Source organism: Pleurodeles waltl, unplaced genomic scaffold, assembly GCF_031143425.1.
Source record: "Pleurodeles waltl isolate 20211129_DDA unplaced genomic scaffold, aPleWal1.hap1.20221129 scaffold_121, whole genome shotgun sequence".
NCBI lineage: Eukaryota > Metazoa > Chordata > Amphibia > Caudata > Salamandridae > Pleurodeles > Pleurodeles waltl.
The window spans coordinates 328,910-353,820 of NW_027149827.1; the positions used below are offsets into that span (position 1 = coordinate 328,910).

The 24,911-nt window shown below is 42.2% G+C and overlaps 1 protein-coding gene across 1 annotated transcript in view; it reads left to right on the plus strand.

Annotated features, from left to right (window-relative positions):
- The first annotated feature begins 310 nt into the window (after positions 1-310).
- Positions 311-24,911, plus strand: part of LOC138273926 (clathrin coat assembly protein AP180-like) — a 176,409-nt gene continuing 151,808 nt past the window's right edge. Inside the window, exons 1-2 of the mRNA XM_069218912.1 lie at positions 311-422; positions 22,331-22,567. Of these exons, the coding sequence (XP_069075013.1) occupies positions 311-422; positions 22,331-22,567 (349 nt within the window). The remainder of the gene's footprint in view (positions 423-22,330; positions 22,568-24,911) is intronic.

The window sequence follows — 24,911 nt, forward strand, 5'->3', positions numbered from 1 at the left end:
GTATTGTTTGCGTTCGGTATCGGGTTAGTTACAACAGATCAACACCGAATTTTGAAGAACTCCGGTGGCCCTTCGGGGTTTTTGATCCCCCGGCGGGGCCTGGTCGGCCCGACCACGTGCATCTTCAAGGCTAATGGAACGGACCCCATTCCGCTTCTGCCCCGAATGTCACAACAAGTATCCTTACACAGATCAGCATCTGGTCTGTAATTTGTGTTTGTCTCCCGAACACAAAGAGGATACCTGTGAGGCCTGTTGAACGTTTCTGTCGAGGAAGACATTAAGAGACCTAAGGGCGAGAAGACTACAAATGGCGTCGGTGCCGACAGGACAAAGACACTTGGAGGAGGAAGAAGAAACCTTCTCCATCGAGGATTCGGACTCGGACAAGGTCGATCCCGAAAAGACGCCAAAAACCGTGAGTAAGACGTCGACACACAAAACACACGGAAAGTCCAATAAAGCCCAGGGGACGCCACCGCCAGCAGGCCATGGCTTAACCCAGAAAGTAGGTGACCGACCATCGGCACCGAAAAAGGGCACGCATGTGTCGAAGGCATCCGACTCCGGTCGAGATATAGGCACAGAGCAGACGCGACCCCGAGAATGCAGGTCAGAGCAATTTCTGCACCGAGAGGGCGGCACCGAAGCAAGTCGGCATCGAGAGATCGGAACGCCGAAAACTAAAAAAGTGGCGTCGGAGCCGAAAAAGACTGCCAAAAAAGTTTCCATACCGAAACATCCGGCCTCGGAACCGAAATCAAGTTCCTACACAGAGGAACAGGGACTGTCCTCACAAATGCAAGGACATAGGTTCGGACAAGAACTAGAGTCAATGGAACCAGATTACACTCAAAGAAGGCTCCACATCCAAAAAGACACAGGGAAGATAAGTACTCTTCCCCCAATTTGGATGAAAAGAAGACTTGCCTTCCAAGAGAAAGACAAGCAGCCACAGGCAAAGGTGGCAAGACAAGTAACCCCGTCACCATCTCCACCACGTTCAACACAACCATCACCGATAGACACTCCACCACTGATGCAGTCTCCAACTCATACTGGAATGAGTCAGGATGATCCCGACGCATGGGATCTTTATGATGCGCCAGTATCAGATAACAGCCCAGACTGTTATCCAGCGAGACCGTCGCCACCTGAGGACAGTACAGCCTACACACAGGTGGTGTCAAGAGCTGCGGCGTTTCATAATGTCACCCTGCATGCAGAGCCTATTGAGGATGACTTTTTATTTAACACACTATCGTCCACACATAGCCAGTACCAGAGTCTCCCTATGATACTTGAAATGATAAAACACTCCAAACAGGTGTTTCAGGAGCCTGTGAAGGGCAGGGCCATAACTCCAAGGGTGGAGAAGAAATACAAGCCGCCACTAACAGACCCTGTATACATCACGCAGCAATTAACACCAGACTCTGTGGTAGTAGGGGCAGCTCGCAAAAGAGCGAACTCGCACACCTCAGGAGACGCACCACCTCCAGACAAGGAGAGTCGCAAATTTGACGCTGCGGGTAAAAGGGTTGCAGCACAAGCAGCCAACCAATGGCGCATTGCCAACTCACAGGCATTGCTGGCGAGATATGATAGGGCTCATTGGGACGAAATGCAACATTTCATTGAACACTTGCCCAAAGAGTTCCAAAAAAGGGCCCAACAAGTGGTGGAGGAAGGACAGAGCATCTCGAATAATCAAATACGCTCTGCAATGGATGCAGCGGATACAGCTGCTAGGACAGTAAATACAGCAGTGACCATAAGGAGACACGCATGGCTGCGTACATCAGGATTCAAGCCGGAAATACAACAAGCTGTGCTGAATATGCCATTTAACGGACAGCAGTTGTTTGGGCCGGAGGTGGACACTGCCATAGAAAAACTTAAAAAAGACACAGATACGGCCAAAGCCATGGGCGCACTCCACTCCCCACAAAGTAGAGGCACATTTCGAAAATCACAGTTTCGAGGGGGATTTCGAGGACAAAGCACGGAACCCACAACCTCACAAACAAGGCCCACTTATCAGAGCCAATATCAGCGGGGAAGTTTTCGGGGGCACTATAGAGGGTGACAGTTCCCAAAAAGTAGAGGGAATTTCCAAAGTCCCAAAACTCCACAGAACAAGCAGTGACTTCGACGTCACAAATCCCCAGCACATAACACCAGTTGGGGGGAGACTAACCAAGTTCTACAAACAATGGGAGGAGATAACAACAGACACTTGGGTCCTAGCAATTATCCAGCATGGTTATTGCATAGAATTTCTAAAATTCCCTTCAAATGTCCCACCGAAAACACACAATATGACAAAACAACACATGGATCTTCTACAACTGGAGGTCCAAGCGTTGTTACAAAAACATGCACTAGAACTGGTACCAATTCATCAGAGAGGAACAGGAGTTTACTCGCTGACCTTTCTCATACTCAAAAAAGACAAAACTCTAAGACCTATATTAGATCTCAGAACATTAAATATCTACATCAAATCAGATCACTTTCACATGGTGACACTGCAGGACGTAATCCCATTGCTCAAACAACACGACTACATGACAACACTAGACCTAAAGGATGCATACTTCCATATACCGATACATCCTTCACACAGAAAGTACTTAAGGTTTGTATTCCAAGGAGTACATTACCAATTCAAAGTGTTGCCATTCGGGATAACAACTGCGCCAAGAGTTTTTACAAAATGCCTGGCAGTAGTGGCTGCTCATATCAGAAGGCAGCAAATACACGTGTTCCCGTACCTAGACGATTGGTTAATCAAAACCAACACGCAAGAACGGTGTTCACAACACACAAAGTATGTCATGGAAACCCTCCACAAACTAGGTTTCTCACTCAACTACAACAAGTCACACCTTCAGCCGTGTCAAACACAGCAATACTTAGGGGCGACAATCAACACAACAAAAGGGATTGCCACTCCAAGTCCACAAAGGGTACAAGCATTTCAAAATGTAATACAGGCCATGTACCCAAAACAAAAGATACAAGTGAAGATGGTGATGAAACTACTAGGCATGATGTCCTCATGCACAGCCATTGTCCCAAACGCAAGATTGCACATGCGGCCCTTACAACAGTGCCTAGCATCACAATGGTCACAGGCACAGGGTCAACTTCAAGATCTAGTGTTGATAGACCGCCAAACATACACCTCGCTTCAATGGTGGAACAATATCAATTTAAACCAAGTGCGGCCTTTCCAAGACCCAGTGCCTCAATACGTAATAACGACAGATGCCTCCATGATAGGGTGGGAAGCACACCTCAACCAATACAACATCCAAGGACAATGGGACACTCAGCAGAGAGAGTTTCACATAAATCACTTAGAACTACTGGCAGTATTTCTAGCGTTGAAAGCATTTCAACCTATAAGCCACAAACACATTCTTGTCAAAACAGACAACATGACAACGATGTATTATCTGAACAAACAGGGAGGAACACACTCGACACAGTTGTGTCTCCTGGCACAAATAATATGGCATTGGGCAATTCACAACCACATTCGTCTAATAGCGCAGTTTATACCAGGGATTCAGAATCAGTTAGCAGACAATCTCTCTCGGGATCACCAGCAGATCCACGAATGGGAGATTCACCCCCAAATACTAAACACTTAGTTCCAAAAATGGGGAACACCACAAATAGACCTATTTGCAACAAAAGACAATGCAAAATGCCAAAACTTTGCATCCAGATACCCACAGGATCAGTCTCAAGGCAATGCGTTATGGATGAGTTGGTCAGGGATATTTGCATACGCTTTTCCCCCTCTCCCACTCCTTCCATATCTGGTAAACAAATTGACTCAAAACAAACTCAAACTCATACTAATAGCACCAACTTGGGCAAGGCAACCTTGGTACACAACACTTTCAGACCTATCAGTAGTACCTCATGTCAAACTACCAAACAGGCCAGATCTGTTAACTCAACACAAACAACAGATCAGACACCCAAATCCAGCATCGCTGAATCTAGCAATCTGGCTCCTGAAGTCTTAGAATATGGACATCTAGACCTCACACAAGAATGTATGGAGGTCATAAAACAAGCAAGGAAACCAACCACAAGACATTGCTATGCAAATAAGTGGAAAAGATTTGTTCATTACTGCCATGATAAACAAATACAACCCTTACACGCATCTGCTAAAGACATTGGGCCTCATTCTGACCGCGGCAGGTGGCGGTCGCCGCCCGCCATGCGGTCACCTCCAAATGGCCGCTCCGTGCCATTCTGGCTTTCCTGCAGGGCCTGCGGGCGCCCGCCGGCCCAGCGGGAAAGACCCTGCAACACAGAAGCCGGCTCCGAATGGAGCCGGCGGTGTTGCAGGGGTGCGACGGGTGCAGTTGCACCCGTCGTGATTTTCACTGTCTGCTAAGCAGACAGTGAAAATCTTTCTGGGGCCCTGTTAGGGGGCCCCTGCACTGCCCATGCCAGTGGCATGGGCAGTGCATGGGCCCCCAGGGGCCCCACGACACCCGTTCCCACCATCCTGTTCCTGGCGGTAAAAACTGCCAGGAACAGGATGGCGGGAAGGGGGTCGGAATCTCCGCGCCGCCATGGAGATTCAGCCCATGCAGGGGAAATCCGGCGGGAAACCGCCGGATTCCCTTTTCTGACCGCGGCTTTAACGCCGCGGTCAGAATGGGCAGGGAAGCACCGCCAGCCTGTTGGCGGTGCTTCCGTGGTCCCCGGAATGACCGCCATTGTCAGCTACCTACTGCAATTACAAAAGTCAAAGTTAGCCTTTTCATCTATTAAAATACATCTCACCGCAATTTCAGCTTGTCTGCAAATTACGCACTCAACATCACTTTTTAGGATCCCAGTCATAAAGGCTTTTATGGAGGGTCTGAAAAGAATTATCCCACCAGGGACGCCACCAGTTCCTTAGTGGAACCTTAATATTGTCTTAACACGACTCATGGGTCCACCGTTTGAACCCATGCACTCATGTGAGCTACAATACTTAACATGGAAAGTAGCATTTCTAATTGCCATCACATCTCTAAGAAGAGTAAGTGAGATCCAAGCATTTACTATACAAGAACCCTTTATTCAGATACACAAGCATAAAGTAGTTTTACGAAGAAATCCAAAGTTCTTACCAAAAGTCATATCACCGTTCCACTTGAATCAAACAGTAGAACTACCAGTGTTCTTTCCAGAACCAGATTCTGTAGCTGAAAGAGCACTACATACATTAGACATCAAAAGAGCGTTAATGTACTACATTGACAGAACAAAACAAATTTGAAAGACAAAACAATTGTTCGTTGCTTTCCAAAGACCTCATACAGGGAATCCAATATCCAAACAAGGCATTGCCAGATGGATAGTTAAATGCATTCAAGCCTGTTCTCTCAAAGCAAAAAGAGAACTGCCTATAACACCAAAGGCACACTCAACTAGAAAGAAAGGTGCTACCATGGCCTTTCTAGGAAACATTCCAATGACTGAAATATGTAAGGCAGCCACATGGTCTACGCCTCATACGTTTACCAAGCACTACTGCGTGGATGTGTTAACAGCACAACAAGCCACAGTAGGACAAGCAGTACTACCAACTTTGTTTCAAACAACTTCAACTCCTACAGGCTGAACCACCGCTTTTGGGGAGATAACTGCTTACTAGTCTATGCACAGCATGTGTATCTGCAGCTACACATGCCATCGAACGGAAACTGTCACTTACTCAGTGTACATCTGTTCGTGGCATGAGACGCTGCAGATTCATATGCGCCCACCCGCCTCCCCGGGAGCCTGTAGCCGCTTGAAGTTGATCTTGAACATTTGTACATTTTTAAATATATCGATTTAAACCACATTATGTACATACATATTTACTCCATTGCATGGGCACTATTACTATAATACACAACTCCTACCTCACCCTCTGAGGGGAAAACAATCTAAGATGGAGTCGACGCCCATGCGCAATGGAGCCGAAAGGGGAGGAGTCCCTCGATCTCGTGACTCAAAAAGACTTCTTCGAAGAAAAACAACTTGTAACACTCCGAGCCCAACACTAGATGGCGGGATGTGCACAGCATGTGACTCTGCAGCGTCTCATGCCACGAACAGATGTACACTGGGTAAGTTACATTTTCCATATATATATATATATATATATATATATATATATATATATATATATATATATATATATATATATATATATGTTCAATGGCATGTGTAGCTGCAGATACACATGCTATGCATAACTCTTCTGACATCTAGTGTTGGGCTCGGAGTGTTACAAGTTGTTTTTCTTCTAAGAAGTCTTTTCGGAGTCACGGGTTCGAGTGACTCCTCCTCTTGGTTACAGTGCGCATGGGCATCGACTCCATAGTTAGATTGTTTTCTTTCCGCTGTCGGCATCGGACATGTTTCCTCTTGCATCGAGATTTCGAATGGGAAAACTTTAGAAAACCTAGTTATTCATTGGTATTGTTTCGATCGCGTTTCCCATCTAGCATTGAATCTGTAGTACCGCCGGAATCTAAATTTCGCCCTTTGGGTTGCATGCACCCGACTTAGGCCTGTTTGGGCCTACCACGTGGAAAGCCTGATGGATCGGACTCCATTTCGATTCTGCCCTCGGTGCAAGGCAAAGTACCCATATACAGACCAACACCTGGTTTGTAATTTGTGCCTTTCTCCGGAAGATTGAGAGGAAGACTGTGAAGCCTGTCGATCATTTCAATTGAAGGAGACCTTAAGAAATCGCAGGGCCCGAAGATTAGAAATGGCGTCCAAGAGCACCGAACATCTCAACGTAATGGAGGAAGAGCAGACGCAGACAGCAGTCTCCATCCGAGACACCGACTCCGAACAAGAATCGGAAGATGATAGATCATCACAGCTGGCCAGCATGTGAGTACATCTGCCCCTTCTGGATCGGCCCCAAAAAAGGCCACTCTTCCGTCCACTTCAGAGTCGAGCAAGTTGGTTAAAACTTTCAACTCGGACTCCAGCAAACGTCCTCACTCTTTGGAGTCGAAAATTCGGCACCCTGCTTCAGAGCCGAAACAACCGACTTATTTTTTGGGACCGAAAAAGATCCAAACTTCTGAGCCGAAAAAATCTTCATATACAGAGGAACAAGGACTTTCAAGACAACCAAAGCAAATCTCAAAGCCCGTTCAAGAATCTCACAAAGCTTCAGAAGAAGAGACTGAAATTGAGCCAATATTGGAGGTTATGGATGAAAGACAATCAAGAATCCATATACATAAGGAGACTGGTCGAATCCTCACTGCACCTCCTTTAAAGACTAAAAGAAAGCTGGCCTTTCAAGAGGAGTTACATTCTGCTCAACCACCAGCAAAAGTGCAGAAACAAAAGGAGAAACCAGCACCTCTCCCTACTTCTCCTCCTCACTCTCCACAACGTTTTTTCACCTCACAATAGTCCACCACCACTGCCTTCTCCGACACACTCATTATACTCACATGGAGATATAGTGGACCCATGGGATCTCTATGACCCTGATCCCATTCCAGATAATGATCCTGAACTCTACCCCTCAAAACCTTCACCACCAGAAGACACTACTGCCTACACTCAGGTAGTCTCTAGGGCAGCGGCTTATCATGGGGTGCGCATGCATTCTGAACCCCTGGAAGATTTTCTATTCAACACTTTGTCTTCCACTCAATCCAGATACCAGTGTCTCCCAATGTTGCCTGGAATGGTTTAACATGCTTGTTGCACTTTGTTGCCTATGCAGGGTCATCCTCAATCTTTTTGCCTCCTGCCTCCTGTTTTTTCTGACCTGTTGCAGTTGGCTTTTGAACTCTGAGCTCTTTACCACTGCTAACCATTGTAAAGTGCATATGCTCTCTCTGTAAAATGTGTATGTGATTGGTTTATCCGTGATTGGTATATTTGATTTACTAGTAGGTCCCTAGTAAAGTGCACTAGAGGTGCCAGGGCCTGTAAATCGAATGCTACTAGTGGGCCTGCAGCACTGGTTGTGCCACCCACATAAGTAGCTCTGGAATCATGTCTCAGACCTGCCACTGCAGTGTCTGTGTGTGTATTTTTACACTATAAATTAGACTTGGCAAGTGTACCCACTTGCCAGGCCTAAACCTTCCCTTTTCTTACATGTAAGGCACCCCTAAGGTAGGCCCTAGGACATATAGTAATGTGGTTTATATGTCCTGACAGTGAACTACTGCCAGCTTCGTTTTTCACTGTTGCAAGGCCTGTCTCTCTCATAGGATAACATGGGGGCTACCTTTAAATATGATTAAAGTGTAGATTCCCCTAGAGAGTAGATGGATATGTGGAGTTTGGGGTCCCTGAACTCACAATTTAAAAATACATCTTTTAGTAAAGTTGATTATAAGATTGTGCGTTTGAAAATGCCACTTTTAGAAAGTGAGCATTTTCATGCTTAAACCATTCTGTGACTCTGCCGTGTTTGTGGATTCCCTGTCTGGGTCAGTTTGACAGTTGGGTTGTTTTTCACCTCACACTAGACAGTGACACAAAGGGAGCTGGGGTGTAACCTGCATTTCCTGATTAGCCATCTCTGCTAGAAGGGAGGGGTGGAGTGGTCACTCTCATCTGAAAGGACTGTGCCTGCCTCTGACAATGCAGACTCCAACCCCCTGGTGTGTGTCTGAGGCCTTGCCTGGGCAAGGCAGGATTTCACAAGTAGGTGTGAGTCCCCTTTGAAGAAAGGTGACTTCAAAGACTAAAATGGGTATAAGAAGGGCACCCAAATCTACAGACTTTAGAAACACTTCTGGAACCAAGAGGAACCTCTGCCTGGACAAGAGCTGATAGCTGAGGAAGAAGTGCTTCCCTGTGTGTGACTGTGCTTTGTGGAGCTTTCCTGCAGTGCTACTTCTGTCAGAGTAAGAGGGCAAAGACTGGACTTTGTGTGCCTTCCATCTTGTGGAGAAATCTCCAAGGGCTTGATTTAGAACTTGCCTCCTGTTGTTTGAAGTCTCAGGGACAGCAAAGACTTCTCTCTGCCAGCACCTGGAGTCTCTGGAGAGACTCCTGCTCTGACAAGTGGTGCCCTATCCAGTCCCTGGGCCCTTGAAAGGAAAGCTGGTGGAAATCCAAGGAAATCGACTTCCGACGACTCCGGACCGATGCCGCTGCCGAATCCGGTAACGCCGCGTGCACCTGACGCGTGACCTTCGCTGGAACGCGACGCTCTTCGCAGGCTCGACGCCGCTGCAGCCCCGCTGAAGTCCGCGGCTCTGTGGAAGTCGCCACACCCCGTCATGACCGACGCCGCTCGAAACGCGTGGATTCAACATTTCGCATAGATGCCGCAATCCCCGACTTCGCGTCTCGGCTTGTTTTCACTCTTCACCAAAGGTACTGTACTTGGAGGTCTACACGACTCCGTGTCCGGCGCCGCTGGTGTTGGCTTGTTTGGAATGACTCCATCACGACGCCGTGTTAACATCTCATCGAAGCATTTTTGTTTCTAGACGCTATTTTTGAGTTTAATCTCTAAAAATTCATAACTTGACTTGTGTATGTTGGATTTTTTTCGTTTTGGTCTTGTTTTGTTTAGATAAATATTTCCTATTTTTCTAAACTGGTGTTGTGTCATTTTGTAGTGTTTTCATTGAGTTACTGTGTGTGTTGGTACAAATACTTTACACCTAGCGCTCTGAAGTTAAGCCTACTGCTCTGCCAAGCTACCAAGGGGGGAAAGCAGGGGTTAGCTGAGGGTGATTCTCTTTTACCCTGACTAGAGTGAGGGTCCTTGCTTGAACAGGGCGTAACCTGACTGTCAACCAAAGACCCCATTTCTAACAATGCTGAAGACATTTAGTGAACCTGTCAAAGCTAGAGTCATTACCCCTAGAATTGACAAAAAATGTAAACCTGCCCCTACGGACCCAGACTATACAGTATAACACACCAGGTTCCTCCAGACTCAGTGGTAGTTAGCACAGCCAGAAAAAGAGCTAACAGCCAGTCATCAGGAGACACTTCTCCTCCTGATAAGGAAAGCAGAAAATGTGATGCTGTTGCAAAAGAATAGCCACACAAGCAACTAACCAATGGAGAATTGCCAATTCTCAGGCACTGCTGGCTAGATATGATAGAACCCATTGGGATGAGATGCAAGAAATTATACAGCACCTCCCAAAAGAGCATCAGAAAGGGGTGCAACAAGTTGTAGAAAACGGAAAGGCTATAAGTAATAACCAAATAAGGTCTGCCCTCGATGCTGCTGATACAGCTGCAAGAAGCGTCAACACTGCCATTACAATTAGAAGGCATGCATTGCTGCGCTGCCTTCTAATTACCAGAACCACAACAGGCAGTAAATAACATGCCTTCTGATAAGAAACATCTATTTGGCCCTGAAGTAGACACCACTATAGAGAAACTGAGAAAAGACTCGGACACTGCTAAGGCAATGGTAGCATTATATACCACACCATATAGAGGCTCCTTTCGCACACCCCAGTTTAGAGGAGGATTTAAGCCACAATCCTCTGACGCGTCTACCTCCCAGACCAAGCAGGGAGAATGAACTCAATATCAAAGAGGGGGATTTAGAGGGTCCTACAGAGGACAATATTTCAGGAACAGAGGCAAGTTCCAAGCCTCAAAAAAAAGCACTACACCATTTAAGCAGTGACTTCCTTCTCACCCTTCCACTCGACACATCTCTTGTGGGGAGAAGATTACAGCAATTCCACTCTCCTTGGCAAAATAACAGACAATTGGGTATTATCAATTATCCGCAATGGCTGTTGCCTATAATTAATCTCCACCCCTCAAACATACCACCACGTCACCACAAATTGTCCCCAGAACACAACGTTCTGCTGCAAGAAGACGTACAATCTCTACTAACGAAACAATCAATAGAATTGGTTCCACATTCTCAACAGGGAACAAGAGTATATTCATTATACTTACTCATTCCCAAAAAAGATGGCACCCTCAGGCCCATCTAGGACCTCAGGCCTCTTAATCTATACATCCTGTCCGAACATTTTCACATGTTAACTCTGCAGGATGTCATTCCACTACTGCAAAAACAAGATTACATGACTGCTTTAGACCTCAAAGATGCGTATTTCCACATACCCATCCATCCAGCTCACAGAAAATACCTCAGATTCGTCATAGCAGGAAAGCATTACCAATTCAAAGTTCTGCCGTTCGGCATAACAACAGCTCCAAGAGTGCTCACAAAGTGTCTAGCAGTAGTAGCAGCTTACTTATGAAGACAGCACATTCACGTCTTTCCATATCTAGACGATTGGCTAATAAAATCAAGCAATTTTACACAATGCCAAAAACACACTCAATACATGATATAAACCCTACATACACCACGGTTCGCTCTCAATTACCTAAAATCACAACTTCAACCAGCACAAATACATCCTTACCTAGGTGCATTTCTAAATACTCAGAAAGCCCTAGCATATCCTAATACACAAAGGATACAGGCTTTCCAAAATCTCATACTACAAATACATCCAAATCAACAATATACTGTAAGATTCATCATGAAAATTCTAGGGATGATGGCATCTTACATAGCTATAGTTCCACACGCAAGACTTAACATGAGGCCCTTACAACAGTGCCTCTCACAACAATGGTGTAAGGCACACAGTCAACTTCAAGATCTAGTGTTGGTAGACCGGCAAACACATATGTCCCTTCAGTGGTGGAACCTCAGCAATCTAATGAAGGGGTGGTCATTTCAAGACCCTGTGCCTCAGTCCATAATCACAACAGACGCATCCATAATAGTTTGGGGAGCTCATCTCAACAATCATACCATTCAAGGGGAATGGGCTGCCAAACAAACAGTTTCACATAAACCATCTAGAATTATTAGCTGTATTTCTTGCCCTAAAAGTGTTTCAACCTCTTCTCAAACAGAAGACTGTTCTAATAAAAACAGACAACATGACAACCATGTATTACCTCAACAAACAGGGTGGGACACATTTATCTCAACTGTCCCTACTAGCCCAAACAATATGGAAATGGGCAGTTCACAATCACATTCATCTGTTAGCACAATACATTCTAGGGATAGACAATCAGCTGGCAGATCTCCTAAGCAGGAATCGCCAACAACTCACAAATGGGAGATTTACCCGCAAGTACTTCAAAAGTGGGGGACACCAGAAATGGACCTATTTGCAACAAGCGAAAAAGCAAAATGCCAAAACTTTGCATCCAGATACCCACATCCCCTATCCAAGGGCAATGTTCTACGGCTCAATTGGTCAGGGATATTTGCTCACACTTTTCCCCCTCTCCCACTCCTTCCCTTTCTGGTCAGCAAACTACGTCAAACGTCACTCACCATGATACTCATAGCCCCAATGTGGGCACATCAGCACTGGTACACAAGACTCCTAGATGTGTCCGAGGTACCTCATTCCAAACTCACATACAGACCAGACTTGTTAATACAGAAATAGAACAAAGGTCAAATAAGGCACCCAAACCCCAATGCTCTGTCTGGCGATTTGGCTCCTGAAGTCTTAGAATTTGGTTACCTTAAGCTTCCTTCAGAATGTATGGAAGTAATTAAACAAGCACGTAAACCTACTACTAGGCAATGTTACTCAAACAAGTGGAAAAGATTTGTCTACTACTGTCAATCTAAAAACACTGAACCGTTTACAACACCTTTACAAGATATTCTATGTTATTTATTTCATTTGCAGAAATCAAATTTAGCTTTCTCGTCCATGAAAGTCCACCTTACTGCAATATCTGCTTAGTTACAAAATATTCAACACACACTTCTCTGTTCAGAGTTCCTGTTATTAAAGCCTTCATGGAAGGATTAAAACGCATTATTCCACCCAGAACACCACCTGTTCCTTCCTGGAATTTAAATATCATACTTACCAGACTTATGGGCTCACCTTTTGAACCCATGCACTCTTGTCAAAATCAATTTTTAACATGGAAAATTGCCATCCTTGTAGCTATCACTTCTTTACGAAGAGTTAGTGAAATACAGGCGTTCACCCTTGAAGAACCTTTCTTCCAAGTACACAAACATAAAGTTGTACTTAGGACAAATCCAAAATTTCTAATCAAAAGTAGTCTCCTTTTCACATCAACCAAACAGTGGAATTGCCAGTCTTGTTTCCACAGCCAGACTCTGTAGCAGAAAGAGCTCTCTATACCTTAGATCTCAAAAGAGCTCTTATGTACCACATTGACAGAATTAAAGGTTTTAGAAAAACAAAACAACTTTTCGTTGCTTTTCAACATTCACATAAAGGTAATCCTATATCTAAACAAGGCTTAGCAAGATGGATTGTTAGATGCATCCAAACATGCTACATCAAAGCAAAGAGAAAACTTTTAGTCACTCCTAGAGCACATTCTATGAGAAAGAAAGGTGCATCAATGGCATTTTTAGGAAACATACCAATGGCTGATGTATGTAAAGCTGCCACATGGTCATCTCTACATACATTTACAAAACACTATTGTGTTGATGTTTTCTCACACCAACAGGCTACTGTAGGCCAGGCTGTATTCAGAACACTGTTTCAAACAACTTCAACTCCTACAGGCTAGCCACCGCTATTTTATGGGAGGACTAACTGCTTTGTAGTCTATGCATAGCATGTGTATCTCTGCAGCTACACATGCCATGGAACGGAAAATGTCACTTACCCAGTGGACATCTGTTCGCGGCATGTAGTGCTGCAGATTCACATGCACCATCCCTCCTCCCCGAAAGCCTGTAGTCGTTTAAGTTTAACATTTATACATATGTATATACATTTACATTTGCATGGGCATCTCTTTATATTCTTATACTCTATCACTCCTTCCCTTGCCCTTTGCGGGAAAACAATCTAACTATGGAGTCGATGCCCATGCGCACTGTAACCGAGAGGAGGAGTCACTCGTTCCCGTGATTCCGAAAAGACTTCTTCGCAGAAAAACAACTTGTAACACTCCAAGCCCAACACTAGATGTCGGAAGAGATATGCATAGCATGTGAATCTGCAGCACTACATGCCACGAACAGATGTACACTTGGTAGGTGACATTTTCCATATATATATATATATATATACACACTTTATACACACACAAACCGTAGAAATGCAAGTAGTTATTTCAAGTAACTATAACTCCTGGCCATGTAGTTTTCAGATCAATAATTTGCTGCAATTATATTATCAATTATGTCATAGACATATTACTGATGTAATATGTGGGATAATAAGCAGTGAGTGGCAAGGGTACCAGTTATGTACATTAGGGCACGAGTTAGTCACTTGAAATAACTCTAACTATAATAGCTGAATTCCTGTGGTGGTGTGCATGTAAATACTAACCCTAACTAGAACGTCCCTGTAACCTTCGGTTGTTTTAGTTACTTTCCAAGCGTTTGTAAATGATAATTCCTAACTACAACAACCTCTGTAACGGTTGTTTTTTTGGTTTTCTTTAAAGTGAATTTCTATGCGTTTTTCTTTTTTTTTATTACGTAGCAGGGGGGTTGGCTGAAGGGTCTGGCCTGTGGCCAACCGCCAACATGCATCCATCCTCCAGCCCCTCACTACGCACAACCAAATGGTTGGCCGCAGTCAACCCCTGCATGCATCCAACCCCACACCACAACAGAAAAGCAAGGAGACTGCACTCAAAAATGGAGAAAGCAGTGAAGGCTATGGAAAAGCAAGGATAAGGCACGCATTAAACGAGGAGAAAGGCAAGGAGAAAGTAGTAAAAACGAGTGAAAAGCAAGCGCACATCACACAAAAAACAGGGGAAAAAGCAAGGAGAAAGCATAGAAAACAAGGGAAAAAGAGGCAAAGGCACACAAAAAAACAGCGGAAACAGCAAGGAAAAACAGTGAAAATGAAGGAAAAGCCAGGAGAAGACACTCAAGATCTTACTGGACCAAGGTCTAGCTTTCTGCTGGATTTGGTGTCATTCCATTCAGCCGTTCAGGCTGAAGTTGTCGAAAAGCTCTATGGGAAATAACAAGAGAAACGCACATTAACTATCACCCCAAAACTTTCCATGCGGAACAAGACAAAATAGTGCACTTTTTTAGGAAGCTTTTCGGAAGATTCAGCAAACAGCACCAAAGTTAAAAGCCAATAAAAAAATGTTTTTCTTATGTAGACTGGATCCTAGATATAAGTACCTACTAGCAACCGCCGGTTGGTTGAGAGAGAGCGAGAGAAAATATATAGACAGCCTTTCTCTCACTCACACTGTCGCACACTCTCACACACTATCACTCACCCCTGTCATGGATGGAGATTGTACAAAGTAGGACTCCTCTGTGAGCTTGGCTACATTTAGGCCAAAGGGAGAGGGCAGATATGGAATAAAAATAATCTATCTGAATTTGTGGCATCACATAGCTTTTCCTCCTTTCTTGCCTTTTGGTTTGAGTAGAGATTGTCTGCCTCTGGTATAAAGACTCATTCTAGAATGCAGTGACTGTAAAAAAGAAGACATGATAATAAGCCGTGACCAATCTAGTTACAGACCCTTGAAACTGACCTATTGCAGGGATGTATGGTAGTGCAGAATTTAGGGGTTCATACATATTTGGCTCTCTTCTAGCCCACATTTCTGACCACAGACTTGGGTCTAAACTCAGTGCTTTGAGTGTCAAGTACCAGGAAAGATGTGATTCCATTTATGATCCCAGTTCCATACATTCGTCATTAAAACAATCCAAAACAATTTTAAAAGACATGTAGGAATTGGTTTTAAAACTAATAATTGCTTTCTTTTTTATTTATTTATTTATTTATTTATTTATTAAAGATGTTTTTTATTGAGTCAAATACAAGAACATTAACTTAACATTGCCAGGACGGAGATATGCAGTTGTGAATATATATGCATAAAGAATATTGTACTTATAAATGCATATTAAACATTTAAATGAATTAGGCATATACAGCAATATAGTATCAAAGACTCCAAGTTTGAATAAAGAAAGAGAAAGGGAGAGGGAGAAGAGCTATAGGGATAGAAAAGGGAATCAAGTGATAGCCATGTGGAGACAGAGGTAATAGACATTAGTTACAGGGAATGTAAGATGAAATAAGTATACATAAGAAGAAAAACAGGAAATATATTGGCAATTTTTTCAAAGGAGGAGAAAAATCAATTTCCTTCGCAGTGCGTGAGAGATAGTTACTTAATGGCAACCATAGCTGATGACGTTTGAAGAAAGTTCCTGTTGAATTAAGCTTATAGCTGTCAAGTCTATGACGATTGATGATAACAAACAGAATTCCACCACTGTCTGAGAGTAATGTTCTCCGAAGATTTCCAGTTAGAAGTAATAGAGATTGCAATAGAAAGCAAAAGGTCCACCAATTTTCCAAGAGGCCTGAATGAACTCCAGATATTGTGTATGCCACCCAAAAACAGTAATTCATATGACATTGGTAAGGAGATCTGATCTACTGGTGAAATGCAAGACCATATTGAGGACCAAAAAGTAGATGGGGATGGACAAGAAAAAAACATGTGAAAGTCAATACCCTGCTGAGTGTGGCAGTGCCAACAATTGTCATTTTGTGCAAGTTTGAGTTTGTAAAGGCGTACAGGAGTGTAGAAAAGTCCATTATAAAAAAAAAATAGGGTCTGCGTGAGGCTTCAAGTGTGTGTAGTGGAATGTATCTGATACCATATTCTATCCCATAAAAAAGTTGGCCAAACAACACAAAGATCTGATTCCCACAATGTCTCAAGAGGTGATTTGAGTCTAGGTGAAACAGACTCTTTACATTTTTTTTTATAAATTCCAGCTGCCCTAGGATTATTAGAAGTTACGATCGGGTGTGGAGATGATGCAAGAGAAGAATGATTATGATGCATAAGTTTATAGAGGGCCTCTTGGACCAGAATAGAAAGAATGATATATTGGGATTTCATGCGAATAGGGAGATTATAAATTGCTCAGAGAGTAGTAAAAGGGATGAGAGAGTCTTTATGATAAAATTTGGAAATGAGAAGAATACCTTTAGTCATCCAAGCCTTCCAACACAAGGTTTTACCTTGTTTCCTAAGAGAACTATTGTGCCAAATAAGACTGTTAAAGAGTTGATTAATGGGGGTAAGATGCGAAATGAAAAAAGGTTTCAGTAAGTTGACTGAATGAGAGATAGTGCTGGGCAACCAGAATTTTGGGGGGTTAGACATGAATATAATGGGTTTATGGGAAAAGGGAGAAATAAATGTTTCTTCCAAAGAGAACCATAGCTTTTGAGGGGCACCATTGAGTGTAGATTACTAGGGATGTATTTGCTTAATGCCAAAAGATTTGTGATAAATTAAAAAGGAAAATTAACTCCACCTTGTACTTTAGAAAGTTTTAATTTCGAGAGAGAGATTCAGGATTGTTTACCGTTCTACAGAAACTTCGATAGAATTTTATCAACTGAACTAAAAAATAGTTTAGGTATCTTAATAGGAAGCATCATAAGGAAGAAGTTCATGATAGGGAGAAGCATAATCTTAATGGTGTCCAAGCGGCCCCACCTCGTGAGATATAACGGAGACCATTTCTGTGTGAGATCTACAAGCTTTGCAGATAAGATTTCTAAATAAGTCTTTAATGTATCCTTGAGAGTAGTGCAGTACCATACCCCCAGGCATTTAATCTTAGAAGAATTCCAAGATAATCCTGCATCAAGGAATACAGAGCCAGTGCAATGAGCATTACGTGGTAAGACCACTGTTTTGTCTATATTAAGTTTATAGCCAGATACATCAGAATATAGGTTGAGCTCATGCAGGAATGCAGAAAGAGAAGTGTCAGGGTGAGACATGAACAAAAGAATATCATCAGCATATGCCATAAATTTGATGTGTGCATTATTAATCTGAAACCCGGTAAATTGTTCAGTCGTTTTTAATTGGTATAGAAAAGGTTCGAGAGCCAAAATAAATAGTAAAGGAGTTAATGGGCATCCCTGACGAGTACCCCTTTTAAGAGGGGAAAAAAGGAGATCGGATATCATTTGAAATAACCGAGGAACATGGTAAGGAATATAAAATGTCAGAATTTAGTACCTAGTCCATGCCATTCCAATGCCTTCAACATGAAACCCTAGTAGACCCTATTGAAGGCCTTTTCCGCATCCAATGATAAAGCTGCCAGAGGAATATATATAGTTCGGTAAATTGTAGAGGTTGGTCTAAAGATGAGATGTCAATCTGCAGTGGGTCTCTTGGTTTGAGATTAGAGAAATATTGGTTGAGAGATTCAACTGTTGGCATGTGTTCTGGAGTGCACAGGTCCTTATAGTAAGAAGCGAAACACAATGATATATCTTTATCTCTAAAGTGTTTAACACCATTGTTATCTGTGATAGATTTAATAGTTGTTTTTTCTTTTCTTTGTTTCAAATATCGAGCTAGAAGAGAACCAGCTTTTTTGTTACCACCATAATATCTGGCATTTATTTTCAGGAGGGTGCTGCATGCTTGCTCAGTGGTATACTGGTTAAACTCCATTTTAGCTGAGACTAGTGCTTCAAGATGTGATTTACTAGTTTTTTGAGTATAGTATTCATGTTCTAGGGACTTTATATTTTCAAGGATGGAAGTCGATTATTGTTGAGCAGACTTTTGTTTTTGAGTGAGCGTAACTTATGATGAAACCCCTAGAGGCTGCTTTGAATGTATCCCACACAGAATGACATGATAGTTGATCACTATCGTTGATGTGGAAGTATTCTTCTATAAACTTACTGTAGGAAGCGATAAAAGTAGCATCTAAAAGTAGAGAGTTATTAAACCTCCATGAAGATGTTTTAGAACCATTAAGAAAAAGATCAAGGTCAGTAATCACAGGTGCGTGATCTGAGATCAAAATAGCACCGATTTCAGAGTTGACCATATGTTGCAATAAACCTTTACTCAGAAAGATATAATCAAGCCTAGAATGGAAATGGTGGGTAGGAGAATAAAGAGTATTCCAAGAGGTCGGGATTGCATATTCTCCAGGAATCAGAGAGAGAATGCTGTAAAATAAAGTTTTTAAACCTTTGTGGGAGGCATGTGGAATTAAATGTGACGTGGAACGTCTGTCCAAAAATGGATCGAGAATTTGGTTGCTGTCACCACCTATTAGTAAATTGTTTGAGGAATGTTCAGAGACAATATGTGAAAGATTCTTCCAAAAATGTGGATCTGGATGTGTGGGGCCTTATATATTTAGGATAGTAAGAGAAAAATTGTCAATTGTAAATGTAACAAGTACCCAGCGACCTTCTGTATCTCGATGCTGTGAAATTATGGTAGGTTTGAGAGATTTATGACAGAGTATAATTACCCCATTTTTGTTTGTGGTAGAAGTGGAGTAGAAAATGTCCCCCACCCATTGTTTTTTAAGCTTAATTGCCTCAGAGTCGTTGAGGTGAGTCTCTTGCAACAAAGCAATTTGGCATTTCAAATGAGCTAGGTGAGATAAGACACGCTGACTTTTAATGGGGTGTATAAGCCCCTTAACATTCCAAGTTGCATAACAAGAAGTATTAATAAACAACTGCTGTAACAAGGAAAAAACTAGGCATATCAATTTTGCAAAAGCAAAGAAATGGGAAAGAAACAAGATAGTAAAGAAAAAGAAAAGGAGGAAGATGTCCTCCAGAAGTTGTATATACATTGATGCAGCAATACAGGGACAAAGTCCACAAAAGCTAAAGAAGGCAAGATAGAAAGTGAATACCCTGAAAGGTAGAGGGACAGCTTAGAACCTGAAAAGACAGGCAAGAGTGGCTTCAGCACAAGAAAAGTGATATTAAAACATATGAAGGCGAGTTTCAAGGAAGAAAAAAAAACATACAAACGAAAAATTTAGCATTCAGGAGGCCAAAAAACGTAATAACTACAGTAAAGAAGTGTGACATGAAGAACAATAAAAATCAAACCTTACCAGTGGAACGTGTAGAACAATTTGGATGGTGAGAAAGGGATACTGTTGGGAAAGGAACATGAGGATTGCACAAAGAACACTATCTAAAAAAAAAAATAGGAAGATGCAGAGAAGGAAAACCATGGATATAAATACTAAACATAACCATTACTATTAAACTGTCCAGAAAAAAAAAAGAAAGGACATTAAAGACAAATTAAATTATATCTTCAAGTAATTGCAGATGCTCCTAGTTCCATTGCTTCTGTTTTGTGTTGGTTAATAAAAGTTTGTAGTGCTGAAGGTTCCTCAAACGAGTAAGATTTGTCCTTGAATGTAATTTTGAAAAGGCATGGGTGAAGAAGACCCTATTGAATATTCAAGGATTTGAGTTGTGGACGTAAGTCCAAAAACTGTTTGCGACGTGCAGCTGTAGCAGGAGAGAAGTGTTTGTGTTGGGACCATTGCTCCTCAATAAGTTGCAAAGAGGCATTAGTGTCCATCATAGAGGGCTTTAACGCACGCAATTCCTCCATGACATCATCTAGAGTAAGATGTGTAGGTGATTTGGAGGGAGAATCAAGGTCTTTTTTTTGGGCACTTGACAGAGGAGGTGTTAGGTGTTGTGTTTTTCGCAATTGCGCCAGCAGCATGAGATGAAGAGGCACTATCCTTTAAAAAGTCTGTAGCACTATCCATTGTTAAAGCTGATGGTAGAGAAGATTTAGTCATATGTGTGCACACCACTCGAAGAGGATTATTAGACCTGGAGTAAGAGGATGACTAGCTGCTCTGAGAATTATTTGGTCTCCCCATAAAAGCCAGCAGCAATTTGGTAATAGGAAGCCAGCAATGTGAGGTGATGAAGAAATTATATTACGATGAGAAGCTGCTGCAAGAAGTTTCCAACAACAGAGCAAAATATAATGAAAAATATTTAAATAGAAAATCCTAAATTATTCCCTTATAACAGGCATGACGGAATACCACAAGAGCAAAGCACTTTACTGCACATAGTCAAACAATTGGTGAATAGTTTTAAGGGAACCTTCTGAAAAGGATAAATCCCCTCCGTCAAAGGAAACCATTTACCATGTTATGAAGAGCAAATTTGAGAGAGCTCCTTGACAACAAGAGCTGCCAGTGAATACTGAAAGTTTGAAAGAGCTCCTTGACAACAAGAGCTGCCAGTGAATACTGAAAGTTGAAAACCTCCCTAAATGTATTTGAAGAGAGAGGTCAAAAGTTCAGCTGACTGTCAGAAGGTAATAAATATTCCATTGCAGAGGAAATTAGATTTGTAGAATGACATCCAGGCTAGCAGTTAAATGTCAAATAGAAACATCTCTGTGAAAGTTTAGGTTTATGCAGAGGCTTATGGAGTGAAACGCAAATGATGCAGATAAATAATTACCTCAGGCCCTCACATGAAGTCTCTGAAATGACTTCAAAACTCGATGTCTCTGTAAGATAAAGGCATATTTATGCAGCGGCAGAGCTCCAGTGCTAAAAAATGCTGAAGAAATGAATCATTTTGATGTGAAAACATCTTCCTTCCTTCCTGGAAGTGCTGAAGCCTCACAGAGCTCTAAAGAGCAGCGGCCATCTTGCGTGACCTCTGGCCATGCCCCCCATAATTGCTTTATTTAAAACACTTTTTTTCAGATAGTGGCAGACCTGCGATTTCTAGTCAATCACAAAACATGCCTTCAGTTGGAATGTTGCGTGACTGCTCATTAATAAGACCGCCACTATCTTGTGTTATCATCCACATCTAGAAGCAGTATTTGCTGTACTCTGCCCAGTATATACCCCAGTGCAGTTCAGATTTGGAAGTGAGGCTTGAATTGCCCCGTCTCAACGGATTACCTTGTTAAATTGCAGAGGCTCACTCCTTCAGTTGCTATTCAGTCTTTAGAGTTTAAAATCACCCCCCACCCAGGAACCTGGAATACGAAGGCCTAAAAAATAATTTGTCCACAATGCTAGATTTTATTTTTATATATAAGAACGTGTAAATATATAATTTTCTTCTTTATTGAAATCAAAGAAACTTCTGTTGTTTGATGTCCAACCTGGTGGTGATACACTGCACACTGTCCAAAAATTAGTCTTTCGTGGGACTACAGTTGATATAAAATTGTGAACACCTGATTAAAGCCGATTTTTCAAATTGTTTATTGTACAACTTTCCTACTTGTGTAAATAAAATCTAATACGAAGAATAGAAGGTTATTTAACTTTTGTTTATTTACATTGCTTACCTAAAGCACACTACCGCAGATCTTTTGAGGGAATGTGAGTGATGTTTTAAGTTGTCACTGTTCGTTTTTTTGTATGTGTAGTGATTTTGTTGTTTGTCCATTTATGTTGCATCTTAAGTTTATAGTTCAAGCCTAGTGTTTTCACTCGACCCTCTCTCAATACCCTCTGGTCTTCATCTCTGGTTGCACACAGACACCCTTTCTGCACCTTCTGCTACTGTTCTTTCTGAGGCCCAGCTCTCTGATCCGTTTGCACCAGAGCCAGTCTCAAGTGCCACCTCCAGTGAGACATCTGCGCCCTCTGGCACTTCTGCTACTCTAGCTGCTGTCACTACTGAAGTTGATCTTTTCGGAGGTTAGTTTGGTTGCTTTTTCTGTAAAGTTACTTTTACTCCTATCATCTGGGAAACTTACGGATTTAATCGTTTTCTTTCATTGCTGTCTACGATAATTTTGTAGTCGGTGATGATTTAGTAATATGGGTAAAACTTTGTTTGCCAAAGTATACTGAAATATGTTTTACGTTCTTGGTATTTTGAAGGTTTATGCTTGTTCCTTTTACGTTACTTTTTTTTAAAGAATGTATTGTGATGCATAGGAACTGGGCGCTTAGGTGTCTGCGATTTACGTTCTGTGCTTTAGAAATAAAATAAAAGTGTTGACCTTTGAACATTTTTGAAAAACAGGCATGGGCTAGTTGTAAAATGGCAGCTGAAATGAATAATTGGTCTTTCTTCATCTAACTTTATTTTCCGTATGCTCACAAGACTTTTTGGGTTGACTCTTTAGTCCTTGGATGATCCTTCGATGAAATATACTTTTTTACCTTACACATTTTGAAGCCAGCAAACTACTTTGTTTAAAGATAATTTAATTAACCAACTGTTTTCTAGCAAACAATCAATCAGTAAGTTAACACACGTTTCACAGAATGCGCATCTTCTGAGAGTGGATGCACACACCAAGACATATTTATGAGATTTTTGCTTCATGATTGCACCATACATCGTGATACACGCGTAATGCAAACCTCTAAGTAGGATTTTAAGCCACGTAATGCCACTTTGAGTGACTGTGAATGGCTTTAAAAATCTGGAGTAATGCAACTGTTGGAAAGTGGATTATTAGTAGTGGTAAGTATGAGCCTACCACTTGTAATAAGGCCACTAATCAAATATAGGTTCATTAAAGGTCCCAGTAAAATAGCCCCCTGCACAACCCTTGGTTGCTGTAACTGAGCAGGCAGGCCCAACTTATGAGAAAAGAGTGTAAAGCATTCAAAAACACCAATACAGCAAATATGTGGAACACAACACACAATAAAAATCCTACACCGCTTAATAAAAAATAGGTAATATTTTTATGAGTAAATAGACATTAAAACGACAAAAATCGAGTGTAGGGAACCAGAGAGATGATTTTTTTTTTTAAAGAATAAACACTTTCTGGTGCTTAAGAACACTAAGCACCCAACTTTACCAAATTTCTCTAGACTTCAGGAGGTGTTTCCTCAAGTCTTCCTTGCAGGTACAAAGGGCCCAAATACAAATCCAATGGTCTGGAATCTCCAGGATGGTCCTTGGAACCAGAGTTATTATTTTTTAAAGAATAAGCACCTCCCAGAAACACAAAGTGCCAACTTTACCAACAATCTTCAAACTTCTGCAAACTTCAGGAGTTGTTTCCTGAAGCCCTTCTTGAAGGTGCAAAGGGTCCAAAACACAAATCCAAGGGTCTGGAATCTTGTACAATGATTCCACAATGCACCTGGCCAAATCTGTAAAAGTCCACTGGATGCACTCCAGGCTAGGGACTCTGGCTGGGGATGATACAGGTGAAGCTCTGTTAACCGGTAGCTGCAGGGAGTCCACTCCTGAGTTTCTCTTGAAGCAGGGCACCATCCCCAGGGATGCAGTACCAGATTGTGCAGTAGGCATAGTTCACTCAGAAGTGCAGGCCAAGGGTACAGTTCCACATTCCAACAGGGCAGTCCTTCTTCCTTTTGTAGTTTCAGGCAGCAGGTCTGAGAGGCTATGCACCTCTCACATATTTATTCCCAGCTCCTAGGCATCTGGAAATGGGCATCCTGACCAATAGAATGCAGAGTGACACCCAGATGCATGACCACTTCCTCCAAAGTGTGGCATATTCCTGTCACAAAAAGCACCATTCTTCTAAAAACCATGATGGCTGAAATTTCAGCAGAGCAGTAAGAGTTGACTGAACCATCTCTCAATGTGGCTCATTTCCATAGCTCTCCTAACATCTGTAAATTCCTTCTTTAAACCTGGTATCTGGCTCAGGGGTCCAGAAGGTGGGGGTTAGGCAATCTGGTATTCCCTCCTGCCCTGCTGTCCTTTGAGGCTGTATATTTTATTACCCCTCCCCCTGCTCCAGCATTCCTATGTAGCCCCAGAGCTGCCCTTCACCAGATAGACTCTCCCCTGGACAGCCACTTATCACTTAACCAGGCAGCTCTGCTAATCCTGTTAGCACTGACCAATCAAAGGGGACCTTCAAAGGACAAATTTTGGTTTACCGAAAGAAAAGCCTTATAACTTATTTTCTGTACAAATTGTGATAAATTCACCAATGTGAAATTGCTGGGATTATCAAAACAAATCTTAAGTCCTTGAATGACTTTTCTATGCTTTTCCTTACTATAATGAAAATAAAATACAATATTGCTATGATAGCCT